Source organism: Protopterus annectens, chromosome 7.part0 (assembly GCF_019279795.1).
Source record: "Protopterus annectens isolate FY-2018-M chromosome 7.part0, PAN1.0, whole genome shotgun sequence".
Taxonomy (NCBI): domain Eukaryota; kingdom Metazoa; phylum Chordata; order Ceratodontiformes; family Protopteridae; genus Protopterus; species Protopterus annectens.
The window spans coordinates 1,178,516,382-1,178,530,835 of NC_056739.1; the positions used below are offsets into that span (position 1 = coordinate 1,178,516,382).

General features: G+C 38.0%; 1 protein-coding gene across 2 annotated transcripts in view; it reads left to right on the forward strand.

Moving 5' to 3' along the window:
- The window catches only part of RNF123 (ring finger protein 123), a 4,282,987-nt gene that overhangs the window by 1,614,612 nt on the left and 2,653,921 nt on the right, over positions 1 to 14,454 (forward strand). Inside the window, exon 23 of one of the 2 annotated variants that reach the window (XM_044077780.1) lies at positions 10,272 to 10,467. In XM_044077780.1, the coding sequence (XP_043933715.1) occupies positions 10,272 to 10,467 (196 nt within the window). The remainder of the gene's footprint in view (positions 1 to 10,271; positions 10,468 to 14,454) is intronic. The other variant, XM_044077781.1, reaches the window with a different exon arrangement.

Here is a 14,454-nt window from a genome sequence, read left to right on the forward strand (position 1 = left end):
CTGCGAGTTATTAAGCCAGCTTTCGACTGATGAAAGTGACTCTTGAGTGAGGTGTTGTAGAGCAATTAGTTTACTGGCAAAATGGGTTAATGTGGTGTCATCAACATATAGTATGAAGGAAGCTTGACATTTGGTGGAGTGTGGGGTTGATAAATATGTTGAAATGCAGTGACCCCAGTATGGAACCTTATGGAACACCTGTTTTGACGGTTGGGAAGGATGATGAAGAATTGATCCATTTACCAGACTGGAGTCTTTTGGAAAAGGTAACTGGACAACCAGTTGGTGGAGGTGTTTGATAGACCAAGTGAAGAGAACTGTTTTAGAAGAAAGTTGTGGAAACTGTATCAAAGGCCTTGGACAGGTTCAGAAACACAGCATAATCAGCTGGCCTTTATCTCTGGCTATGTTAATAGTGTTGGTTGAGTTTGAGAGCTGTGGTAGTGCTATGCTGTGCTCTGAAACCATACTGTGTGGGGATTAGGTGGTTGTTTGTAAATCAGTTAGTTGATTATGAATGGATTTTTCAAGGATCTTTGAAAGGGGGAGAGAATGGCAATGGGTCTGAAGTTGGACATATCACTAGAGTTACTTCCCTTGCGAAAAGGGATGATGTGAGATTTTTTTTTTCCATAAGGCTGGGACATGTGATTCCTGAAGATATCTATTTACACGAATGGATACTGGAAAGGAAATTGAGCTGGCTGCTAGTCTTAAGAAATAACCAGGAATTCCATCTGGAGCTAGTGCCCTCCGTTTAATTTGTTTGAGGTATTTCCACATTAATTTCCCGGTTGTAGAAGTGGGCCAAGGAACAGGTTTGTTTTGCAGTCTTTTTAGCCTAAGGGGGGGGGGGTCATGCTGTTTAGCAGTTCCATAAATATCTTATTAAAGCAGGCAGTCACATCATTTAGTGGCAACATTTTTAGGATGATCCAGTTGTTAGATTGTAGTGGGATGATAAATTATTGTGGGACAAAGTTCATGTTGTAAAAGGTTTATATGTGTGTTTCTTGGGAGAAATATGGTATTCTCTTGTGGGATATACGGGCAGGTGGTCAATAAGTGTGCTAGTTAAGGTGCCGTGAGCTTATATTGTTAGAGTGACTTGTTAATAACCAGTTCAGAGTGGTAGTTTTACCATTTTTCAGGTCGAGTCTGGTAGGATCACTAATAAGTTATGTCAAAGGTAAGACTTGACTGATGATAACATTACCTGCTATAATTGTCTTTGTGGGTATGTCATCAGATAGCCAGGATAGGATGCCCTCCAATGTGCTGATATTGTCTCCAGGTGGGATGGAAACAGCTGTCATACATATTGTTTTATGTGCATTTAGTTTTAAGTTACTTAGAAGTAGTTCGGCATTGAGGAAGGAAGGTATTCAGTGAAAGATGATAGGTTTATGCTGTTGTGGTACTTTATTGCTACTCTTGCTTTTTTGTTTAATCTTACAGCTCTAAGGATGTTAAAACCAGCAGGGAAGGGGAGTATTGCTGTATTACTGATATTCATTTTAGTAAAGATTGTTATTGCTAGTATGTGTGTGTGTGGGGGGGGGGGGATGTGTTATCCATGCATCTAGTTCTTGAATTTTGTTTGCAATGCTTCTGAGGTTCATATGGGATAGAGTTTTTGCTGCATTTCTTAATTTGTCAGGAGAGGAGTTTAGGTTTTTGGGCAAGGTTGATTTATTATTTATGGAATAACTTGGTGTCTGAGAGGATCCATGGTTGGAGAGAATATCATGTACTAGCAGTATATTCAGTAGTGCACTTATATGACTGTGTTGTTTTAAGTTTTTGTGTTACAGCTGGTGATGGTACCTTTGAACCATTTTCAGATGGTATAGGGTATTTTGAGTTTAATGAGGTTAGTGTAGTAATTTTTTTATAAGTGAGTACTTATATTTAACAGGATGTGTAAAGGGGGTGCATTCTAACCATGTGTCTTTTGGTAATAAGTGAAGTAGTCAAGGAGTTTGGTAAGATGCAGAGTAGGTTGTTATGAGTATGACAGAGGTTAGTCTAAGGCATTGTATCATAGTGGGGAGTTTAGGGTATGGGATATTTTAAAGGAGATCAGACTTAGATGGTGAAGAGTAGAGGATAGGTACTGTTGGTTATAGTAATAAGGAGATGTAAGAGGATGTTGTTGGTTGGTTAGGTTTTGGTGGAAGAAAGTGTTGTGTATTGGTAGTGTAATTTTATAAGTGGGTCAAAGTATTTGTCATTTATAGTAATTTGGTAATGCAAGAGGTTGTTATTGGTTATGTAGGTTTGGTCAGGAGGAAGTTGTGGATTGGTAGTATGTTTGTGAGGGTGGGGCTAAGGTGAGAAATTTAGAAGAGGGGTGGGCGGAATATTGGACTACGGTAGGGGAGTGGAGTGAGTCCAAGAGCAACTGGTTACACCAGACAGTATTGTAGTTTGGCCAGAAAAAAATCTGAGAGATTTCCTGACTGCAGAAAATCATTTTTCAGTTTATTTTTTATTAGTGGTGTTTGTATTAATCTAAAAAAATGTATAGGTTAATTTCAGCATCTTCTGAGAAAGTTTCTTTCTATGCAGCAAGGAAATTATTTATATATATATATATATATATATATATATATATATATATATATATACGCGCTACAGCTGCATAACAAGAGAAACTAGAGAGATATGGTATGTGGTGGGGGCACTGATCCATTAGTAATAGGAGGTAACTAACAGACAGATTACATTTGAAGAAAAAGCCACCAGAGTTAAGGGGTTGGTGCTGACTACGTCCTATCTCATGTGTGTATACCTGTAGTGGTAAGTACAGCAATATGTCAAACACCAATAAAATTATTTGAGGGGACTTAAGAATAGTTGTAGCAGTTATTTAAATAACAGTAACATACAGGACTGTTAATGCAGACAGAAAAAACTTTTTAAAATCTCAGTGCAGGTACCCTTTACTCTTTTATCTTGCTTAGAGACTGTCCTCACAGTTGGAGATGATGCACATTAGGAGGGGGAGATGTGGTTTCTTGATAGCTGGGGGTGGAAACAAACCTTTATTTTGGTAAACACACTGATCTGATCATGGGACGTGTCTGGAAAATTGCTAACAGTACTAAGCTTAAAAAAAACAGGAAGGACAATACCAGCATCTTGGAAGAACGCAGTGGTGGGTGTAAGACCCAAGTGCACTAATACTTTACTAATATCGCTATTACTTGCTTAATATACTAAAATACTATCTAATTTTAAAAGGACTAGAAATGACTTTTTGTACCTTACTATCCATTGTGAAGAGTTTCCAGCCTCTTAATTTTTATATTATCTTTTGTTTAGTCTCTTCTCTTTTTAATCTGGACAAATAAATAATTCATGTTATTATGTCCCCATAAATGTAGGAAGTGCTTAATCAGTTCCTGTGTGGGAGGATAGTTTACCATTATAACCTTTGTCTTATCTTTATTTATTTTACATCCTGAAAACAAACTGAAACAGTGTCAACATTTTTCACAACACTGAAATATTTATATCTGCAAATGAGGCTGTTTTTTCTTACCGTACCAATTTTATCTTTGAGTTTGAGTCCATTATTTCTTTGCCAAACGCTCTAAGCATAATGCAAATAAAGGGAAAAGAAGACATCCCTGTATGCTTCCTGTGTTCAAACACAGCATAGACAGGAACACTCTCCTTGATTCTTGCTGCTAATCCTTCATTATCCTCCTAATCAACCCCCATTATTTTGTCAAGAAGCAAAAATGCTGCCATCGACCTACTTTCCAGCTAACTCTATTGAATGTCTTACGTGCATCAAGACTCACTAATTGTGTGTGGGGGGTCTCTTTGTACTCTGCTTCCCTCTGGATCATCATTGCTCTGTTATGTTAATGTCAAATGTTTGCTTTCTTCCCATAAAACCACATTGATCCCTGTTTGTCAGTATTGGCAACACCTTAGCCATTCTTTAGTATAAACATAAACAGTTTATAGCTGTGGTTCAAAAATGAAACTAGTCTATATGAAGTTTTGTTCTCTTTGCCCTCTTTGGGTAGTACAGCCGCCACTGCTTTCTTCCAAGATGCTTGTACTGTCTCTCCTTTTAAAATGTTGTTAAACAAAACCTTCTAGATCTTTATCACTTTCTTCCCTCCTAACTTCTAGGTTTCAAAAGGAGTGTCATCTTTTCCTTGAGACTTACCTGTTAATTGATTACACATCACAATTTTTATCTTACCCCCCCCCATCTGTTAATTCTTGAGCCTCATATTCCTCTAACCTTGTCATATTTTTGTCTTCCGTAAGTACTTCCATTTATGTCTTTTCTTGATCTTCCCATTCCTATGCTCTGTACAGATTTTCAGAAATGCCTCTTAACCTCTGTAGGGTCTTTTGTTATTCTTCTTGCCATAGGCTCCTTAAGTTTGGCAATATCCCTTTTTGTTTTCTGTTGCCTACGTTTTTGTGCTAATAGATTTTGTGTGCTGTAGTTATCAAAAATACTTGATTAACAGTAGCTTTGTAGCCTTTGTTGCAGTGTAAACCCAGGATACATTATAGTCAAAAAATATATACTTTATTATTTTAACACCTGTGGCATAAACAGCAGTCACTGAAGAGAGATGCCCCCCTTCTCACATTTGAAGTACTACTGCATATACTGTACTTTACAATGTAACATGCACTTGACTTCAAAAATGTATTATATACATATTGGGATAAAAAATTACTGTCAGCTACATCTTCATTTCCTTCACTGTTCTTCTGAACAATGCAGTCCTCGTACCAGTTAAACACAGTCTGTAAACTTCCACTCTGTTTTTTTTTTTTTCAATTCTCAACAACTTAAAGCTCAATTCTCATCTCTGGACTGCAATTTATAGAAATAACACTTTACAATTCATCCATTTATTTCTTACTTTAGCATTCCTGATGGCCTCCTCCATCATATTGACCACTTGTCTCTGGTTCAAATTCAAGGTTGTCATTTTTTTATTCAGTGCATAATCTTTTTCCAGTCACTCTGTCATTTCCCTTTGAAACACTGGAGAGAGTTTTATGGATTTACTGGTAAATTTTGTTTGAGTTCTGTTATCATGAAAGGAATGAGAAGCAGAATCCCCTTCATAGTGCTAGCTCACTTTTTGCTGGTTAAACTGTTTTACACAAGCAAACGAAACTAGAAACAAGATAAAAAGAAAACACCAAAACCAGGAGACAACAAAATCCAATCACAAGACGGCAGCTTTAGCGCTTTCACTCACTTTAATTCAGCTGAGCTTCTTCAGAAAAATTGCCTCACACACTCCATTCATTTAAATATAACGTGTCACAAGATCACATGACTCAAACCTTAATTAAATTAATATACAACTAAATGAATAATTAAATCAATATAAGAATAGAAATATAAATTAATTTATGTACATAAATATGTATGTTTTGTTATGTAAAAATGTTTCAGTAATAATAATTTCATACCAACAAAATTCTAAAGGTGATTATCTAAGTTTTGCTAATAACGAAAAACATTTGATGTTAATAGTGCCATTAAGGCTAGGTGTTTGATCAGCTATCAAAGATATTTGCCATAAACTTTCACTACATTCAAGTAAAGTCTTGTAATCCCCAGTAAATAAATCAGAATTGACTCTTTCTAACACAAAAAAAGAAAACTTCTTAAAAGAGGGACAGATACTGGCATGTACTGCCAAAGCATTGGTGATGTCTTTCTTTTTTATTGCCAAACAATGCTCATAGATCCTATTACAGTTCATCCATTTATTTCTTACTTTAGCATTCCTGATGGCCTCCTTCATCATGTTGACCACTTGTCTCTGGTTCAAATTCAAGGTTGTCATTTTTTTATTCAGTGCATAATCTTTTTCAAGTCACACTGTCATTTCCCTTTGAAACACTGGAGAGAGTTTTATGGATTTACTGGTAAATTTTGTTTGAGTTCTGTTATCATCAAAGGAATGAGAAGCAGAATCCCTTTCATAGTGCTAGCTCACTTTTTGCTGGTTAAACTGTTTTATTTCCTCTTCTACCTCATTGGCATCAACAAATGTCTTTGCTCCTTCCGAAAAATATTCTGAAGACAGCCAGGTATAACAGCTTGAATCTTACACCTGCCTTTTGCATCCTCTGGTTCTTGGGATAAACTTGCTTCGCTTCTGCCAGGTGTACAGTGAAAAATAATTTTCCACGAACATGTTGGTATCTCCAATTGATAATACTTCATCCGTCTGCAACAATTTTGTCAGGGCCACTTCCTTCTATTTGTATGACTGTATTTTGCATCTTTAGTAGTATAAGTTTTGGCTTCTTTCTCACGGCCAAATTTGGAGGTTAGATATTGTGTTCCATTTCAGTTAACAAATCTTGCTGTGGAATACCAGTCCAGTTATATATTTATAAAATTAATGTACTCAGTTCCCCAGGTTTTCTCTGTGCGTGCTGTCTTTTAGCTGTTTTGAAACAGTTGTTCTTAAGAAGCTTCATAGTCATGAGTGTAAGTGGAACTCATCAGATTGAAGAGCAGTTAAAGTAATCTGCAGTGCCACTGCAAGAGTACTTAGAAAACTTGAATGAATATAGAACAATGATTTTGAAAAGTATATTTTTTGTAATAACCTAAACCAAAACAATGGTTGAAAAGATGATGACTAAAATTACTAGTTGTAAGAATAGTACGTTAGAGGTGGACCAAATTAAAATTTTGAATGCAATGGCAAATTATTACAGTACACTACAGAAACAAGATCTAGAGGTTGGGGGTAATGCACAAAATAAATTGTAACATATTTAAGACAGTGACTACATCCTGCTTTAGGGGCGGCCACGGTGGTGCAGCGGTTAGCATTGCCGCCTCACAGCAAGAGGTTCTCCAGTTCGATCTTCGGCTGGGGTGCCTTCTGTGCGGTGTCTGCATGTCCTCCCTGTGGTCGCGTGGGTTTCCTCCCACATCCCAAAGACATGCTGTAGGTGGATTGGACACTCTAAATTGGCAATAGGCGTGTGTGTCTTCTGTAGAGGGTTGGGTGCCGGGCTGGCAACTCGACACCGTAAAACTCCACTGCTAATCATGAGTGGACAGGTGATCCGCTGTGGTGACCCCTAACAGGGAAAAAGCCGAAAGAAGAAGACTACATCCTGCTTTAGCAGAAGTAAAAGTGGGTTGTTAACATAAAAAATCAAGGAAATTGAAAGTAAAGAAGCAAAGAGAAATTAGAATTCAGTGAAAATCCATTGTGTTGATGGAATTCTATTCGAAGTGTAGAAAAAGGGAGTAGCAGGAGATAAAAAGTGTGACTAGTACTTTTTAAGCAGTAATGGTACTTGCATGAAATGATGTGAGATATCCCCTTGATTAGGGTCATACAGACCTACTTCTATTCTGAATCATGAGTATAAAGTGTTTATGCCGAGTTTGGTAAAAAGAATAGGAAATATACTGTTGGGAATAATATACATTGTTCATTGTGGTTTTATAGATGGTAGGCAAACCCTTATGATTCAAGAAGGATGCATTCAACAACAATAGTATATTAGTCCTAATAGGCTTGGATACTGAAAAAGCATTTGACAGAGTGAGTTGAAAATTTATGAAGAAATCCCTTGAGGCATTTGAATTTCCACAAACATTGACAACATTAATATTTAATATCTACAGAAGAGTTCAGACTATAATGTTGAAGTGTGGTTTTGAGCTTTCTAAAGTGTTTAGTCATAAAAGAGGAAGGTGGCATGGTTATCCACTTTCACCATTACTTTTTGCTTTATATTTAGAGCCATTATCCAGGGACATATTATAATCAAACATAACTGCATATAAACTGAGAAATACTGATGATAAAATAACCCTCTTTAAATACAGTATACTACTATATGTTACCAATCCTGAACATGGTATCTGCATTATTTTAATAGCATAACAGGATATTGAGTAAATGAACCAATATGCTGCACTGCATAATTTGATACAGAGATGCTCTTTTTGTGGGGTCATGACAGGATGAGATATGTGAAAGTTCGGTGGAAATAGGATGTGGAGCAAGCAGCTATGGAAATGCAGAAAGAAATTACTCAAAAATTTTTAAGTAAGATTAGACTATAGAAACTGTTATTTACTAACATTGATAATAAGATGCAAGTAGTTAAGATGTTTTTGGTACCTTTGGTTCTCTATGTAGCGCAGGTTGCATGTATTAATTTAGATATTTGATATGGAAGAATTTGAAAAAGGTAATTAAGGAGTTTCTTTGGGATAACGAAAGGGAAATCTTATACTGACATTTGAACTGGAGAGTTTGAGACTTACAGATTTGGGAAATATACAGCAAGATCTTCCTACCTAGATTAAAATATCCAAATCAGGATATGGAATATATACCCAAGTGGAAGCACATGCTAGACATAGTACCCACCATGGTTATTTGGTCAGAAATGAATATAAAGGGCATCATGTACAGTCTTGTATACATAAAGGTATTAAGCAGGTTTTGTATTAAAGGAAGTTAGACACTGGAAAAATAAAGTAATACTACTAGGTTATACTATATATTTTGTAATAAAGAGACACAAGAGAATGTCATAAGCATTTTGTGATAAAATATCAAAGAGCCAAGGTTTTGAGAGCAGGTGATGAAAGGCGATGAGGTAATAAAATGGGGTGATGATAGATTCACTCAGATGTTTTGCACATACAAGTCTAGTCCAAGAAGATATGCTGAGGTTTGGTAGAAATCTTGTTCAGATTTTATAACTGATGCCATAACAGAAATAGCAGATCAGAAAAGAGTAATAAGTCGAGCATATAAGGCAATGTTAAAGTTGAACAGACAATATAGTATAAAGGAAAAATAGCAAGGACTGACCAGTTAAATAAAGATAATACAGTTGATCAGTGGAGTGGAATATGACTTAATCCTAGATATGCGACTAAATTGAAACATTTAGAATTTTTGCTTTTAAATGTTTATCCAACTGTTTCTGTTCCCTTACAAGACTTGAACAAATGTTCTCACAAACAAGAGGCATCTTGAATGGTATACTTAGTATTATACTTTTAAGAGAATTTAATCTCAGTATAGAGATGTTTTTGTTGAGTTGGTATAAAATAACATATACTAAAGAGGTGAAAGTGTTGCTGCCTTTAGTGTTGAGAGTGGATAAGAAAACTGTAACTTTAGCATGGAAAACCAAATGCAGGGCACCAATAAAAGATGAAAAAAGATGATTACATAGATTAAAAGTATAAAGCAATGAGTGAGAAGGTCACTGAAAAACCAATCAGTAAAAACAAAATGAAAACTCCAGCAAAGCTAGAACTTCCACTGAGTGACCTCCCAAACCTCTTATATCAGAGGCACATGGGATGTATGCAAATGATCCTTATGAACATCAGGTGTTTCAGCTAATTGGCAATTCTGAATGCCCATTACTTATTTTGTTGTTTTAATGGACAATTTCAGGCCAATAAATCCAAACCCCACTAGCTGTGGATATGCATATTTCGGCCTTGTTATGACCTCATCAGCACTGTATGTTAAACTGAAATGTGTTAAAATTTATTTGCATTACTCAAAAAATAATTTGTTTTTCTTTCTGTTAATGTATGCTACCCAATGTTATACATTAGTATGATGAATTAATAAAGGTATTTAAAAAAACATCTACCATAAACACTAATGACTTGCTTGGTCTGTGACTTGCTAAATACCAGCCTTAAACATACTGCATGAGGTTCAAGGTAATGCCTTTTGCGCTCTTTTAAATAGTCACTTAAAGAAAACATGTTATAATTACCTCTGTGACTCTCAGTGATTATTTACTTAGCCTTTATGATCACATCTTAAGCTTCCATTCAGAAGTTGTCATTACTGTAATAGCTTGCTTAATGAAAGGACTAAGAAGTAGACCAACACTTTATCATAATATATCAGGACTTAAGGAATGATACTGTGTTAAAAAATGTGTTTGTTGAGTTAAGAAAAGCTTGCCAGATATGTTCTAGAAGTTCACAAACTGAAGTACAGCACCATATTGTGATGCTGTTGGAATACATTTTTGGAAAAAATAATTTCACTTGCTAATACATAAGGTAATATCTTGTTAATGAGGCTAATGTCTAAAGTTTTCTTAGGCGCAAACATAGCAAAAGCCAAATAAAGTTCTTGTTTGTTACAGCTCAGAGTAACCTTGCTTTAAGATGGAAGTCTTAGAGACTCATATTCTGTGTTAGTCAAGTTATTTTATTTAATTATCCTTATATCTTTCAGCAGAGAACATTAGGCGCTCTTGCAACTGGAGGTTTACCGACCCGACCAAGCTGGCTCAGTTCCCCTACCCTAGGAAGAGCCAATAGGTTTTTCAACACAGCTTCAGTCAGTTTAATGAATTCCAGGCGGATCCTGGGAGCCCCAGAAAAGGTGAAAGCCCGCACACTGAGTTTGGAACAGAGAACTGAAGAGGACAGTAAGTATGCAACAACAGAACAAATGTATTTGCAAATAGGATAAATTATACCTGATTGTTTATGTTGGTGTTAATGGTTACAGGTATAGTTGGTATTAAATGCCATTAATAACAGTGAATAAGAAAAAAGTAAAGTATCTAGCTTTGACCAGGATTTTTATAGAAATTTTAGCATGATAATAAAAGCTGTAATACAGACTGTTGTCAGTAAAAAATATGCTGCTTAGTAAATATCAGTTTTCCAAAATGTTACCTACAGTTGAATATTTAAAAAGCTAGCCTTACCATTGTGTTTATTTTAATGAAATACATAAGGACCATTATCATCTTAACTCTAAATGAGAAAATATGTTCTGATTTGTTATTCCCATACTTGGTAAAATATTAAATGCTTACTTTTGGGTTTCTTTGTTCATAGGAGGTTACAAGACTAATGGCCCTAGAGCCCTTACAAGCCTAGCCATATTAATCCATAGCTGCCCCAATTGTGCTTGGTTAGGTGGGTGATATTTGCAGAATGAGTCTGTGATCAACACCAACTACCCCTGTCTATGTGGCACATGGCACCACCCCCGAGGTGAATTTGCAGTCACCCATCCATTTGTCTAGGTTGCATTTGAATAGGGTCATGAAGGAGTTCTGCTTCACGTGTATTGCGAGTTTATTCCAGGGGAGCGTCAGTCTCTGGCCTATGTATCTGTATCTCCAGCATGTTCTGTTTATGTCACAGGCCAGGTTGAGATCCCAAGAGCGAGTGATTGTTGTGCCATTTGACTTGCTGATGTGCAACATTTTTATTAGGGCAGGGTTGGAGACTGCCCTGTAGGCCAGGCACAAGTCACTTCTCAGCAACCTATAGGACACAGTGTACAGTGACAGGGCTTTCAATCTATCCATGTAAGTCATGGTTTGGAGGCCCTTGTACTTCCTTGGTGAGAAACCTGTGGGGTCTCTTCAGCTGCTGCAGGTGTCTGGTCAGGTACATGCAAAAGAGTGCATTGCATTCTATTAATGGTCTAATGAAGGCTGAGTACAGTGGAGTTGTAACATCCTTAGGCCTGGATAAGATATCCCTACTTATGAGGTGTGCAACGTAGAAGGCTTTCCTCACCTCTGTGGAGACTTGGTGGTCAAAGTTCAGGTTGCTGTCAACCTGTATTCCCAAATCTCTCACCATGGAGTTTGAACTTGGGGGGGCACACTGTCAGCATTGTAATTAGCGGGAAATTCTGCTTTGCCATAGGGGATAATGATTGATTTTTCCACATTTAGTTTTTAGTCCATGGCATTGGCACCAATCAGTTGTCTGCATTAGCCCATTCTGCAATATGTTAACATTGAGAGACTCGGTGATTGCACCTAATTTGCAATCATCAGCAAACTTGGTAAGCTAAAGGCAGGTTACTTTTGCCTGGACTTACAAGAACTAGATTCCAATCAGTAAAGGGCCCAGCACAGATTCTCATGGTACACCACCGGTAGAGGTGGATTCACCAACTTTGACAGTATGCATTCTGTTGGTGAGCCAATTGGCTATCCATTTAGTGACTTAAGGGTTAATCCTGAGCTGGGAGAGTTTCTCAATAATACCTGAGTGGGAGATTGTGTCAAAAGGCTTGGCTAGGTCAAGGTAGGCAGCATGCACTGTCTTTCCTTCATCCAGGACTTTGGAGACTTTATCATTGAAGTCTACCAGGTTTAACAAGCATGATCTACACTTAAAGGGAAACTGATGTTGGGTCTAGAGTTTGAAGGTCGGCTATGTCCTTGTTGATAAGGTTCATAATGATTCTTTCCATGGCCTTTGCAGATGAGGCTGGTTAGACTTATGGGTCTGTAGTTCCCAGGGTCAGTTGATGGCCCCCTTTGTGCAAGGGGATTACTGTTGCTGTTCTCTACTCTTCTGGAACAAAGACAGTGGTTAAAGAGTGCACAGAGTGGGTCCACTAGGTCCTGTTTTAGATTGTTTAGTAAGCAACCAGAGATGTTATCTTGTTCCATTGAAGCTGTGTTTTTGGCCTTGGAGGGAGTAGATATGACTTGCTCTCTGGAGATAGTAGACAGAGAACTGGTGTCTTGTGGTTTGGGGTATGGCTGGTGGAGACAGGGGGGGGGGGTAAAGTTTGCATAAATCTGTCAGCTGGTAGGTTGGCAATTTCCTCCTGTATAGTATGAGTGGTACCATCCACTACCAGTTCCGCACATAGCTGGGCATCCGTTTTTAGATACTAGACGTATTTAAAGAATGTCTTATGATTATCTTTTGCTAGGGATGCTATTTTAGCTTCATAATTAGCTTTAGAGGACTTGACAAGATTTCTGATTTGCTTGCTCAAGCTATGTAGGAAATTCTTTCTGTGCTGAGTCAGTTCCCTCTTGTTCTTAGACATCATTTTCATCCTCTTGTTATATACCCTGTTTATACTTGAAGTCCACCAGGGTGGCTTGTTTTCTTGGGAGGACCTGGTCTTAATCTGGTCAGATACTGCAGAGTCTATACTGTTGATTAAGTGTTTATACCGGGCATTCGCTTACACTTCTACATAGCAGTCATTGTCGTCTGTGATTGGGGTGGGTTGGGGTTTGCCATTTTTATGCCATCGCTTAGTAGGCTGTAGTTGGCTTTGGTAAAATGTTTTAGTTTTTTTGTTCCTGAAGGGGTATCAGGCCCAGTAGTTATTTCAAAAGCGATTGCTTTACGGTCTGATCTTACCAGGGAGGGCATCACATTGGGGAAGGGGGAGTGCAGTGATCCCCCATTTTGGTGAGTACTGTCCAGGGCATTTGAGCCCTTTGTGGGGGTGCTGACTATCGGTTTCAGAGCATTTATATTGACAAAGTCCAGGAACCTCTGGGTGAGCATGTTTGTGCTCATGTATGTTTCGCAGTCAATGGAAGGATACTTGAAGTCATCCATGACCATGGTGTTTGGCTGTAAGGTGAGTATATTTCCAGTAAGTCCATTTATGTGGTATGCTTTTCTTGGTTCATGGTGGGGGACCTATAGGTAGCAGTGATGTGGTAGGGTATTTTGCCTTTAATTAATTAGACATGGAGTAGCTTGAGAAAGTCGTACTGTTTGTCCAGTCTCAAGGTGTATTTGGCATTAATCAAGATGGATACACCTCCATCTTTGGTTCTTTCCCTCTCAGATTAAGATCTGAATATGTGGAAAGCATTGTAGCCTTGCAAGGCTGGGGTGCTGTCCGCTCCTGTGAACCACATGTCAGAGACTGCAAAGATGTCAGCCTCTTCCGACGTGAGGAGATCTTCTAGACAATGCAGTTTCCTGTTTAGACGTCTTGCATCAAATAGCAGAACCTTAAGTTTATCACAAGATGATTTTCCTACTTTGGAAGTTTTGTTGTTTTGATGTGGCCTAAAAAGGCACCATGGGGGGTGGGGGCAAACACCTTTGCCAGTGTCCAAAAGCCTAGAGGGGAGAGATGTACACCATCTGTGGCAAAGTAGCATGGCCTGTTGACCATGTTTTCCCAGGCTGACAGATACTGGATCCTAATGGACTGACACCAGAAGCTAAGCCAATTGTTGAAGTTGATTATTTTGTGGCATCATCCTAGGTGAAGGTACAGTGCTGCTTAGAGCTAGGTTCATACCTCCCTGGAGCACATAATCTGAGAGTTCAGTCATGTCTCTCTTCATATACTCCAGAGAGGTACATCTCAAGTCATACCAATATGGACTATGATGGAGCCGTAACAGTACTTGCTGTTGAGTGACTTGAGTGCTTGCGTAACTTGACGGATACTGGCACCTGACAGGCAGCTGATAGTGACCCTGTCCTTGTCCAGCCTGGTGGGGGGGGGGGACATCTGTGTGTCTCACTAGAATCGCCTGTGACCAAAACATTAGGTTTTGAGGTGTTTTGCCTTAGGGGCTTATCTGCTGAGACTCTGGTGTTTGTGTTATGTGTGATAGTTTCCATTTACAATGTAGTGTGTGCAAGTGGTTTACATTTGAAAGTCT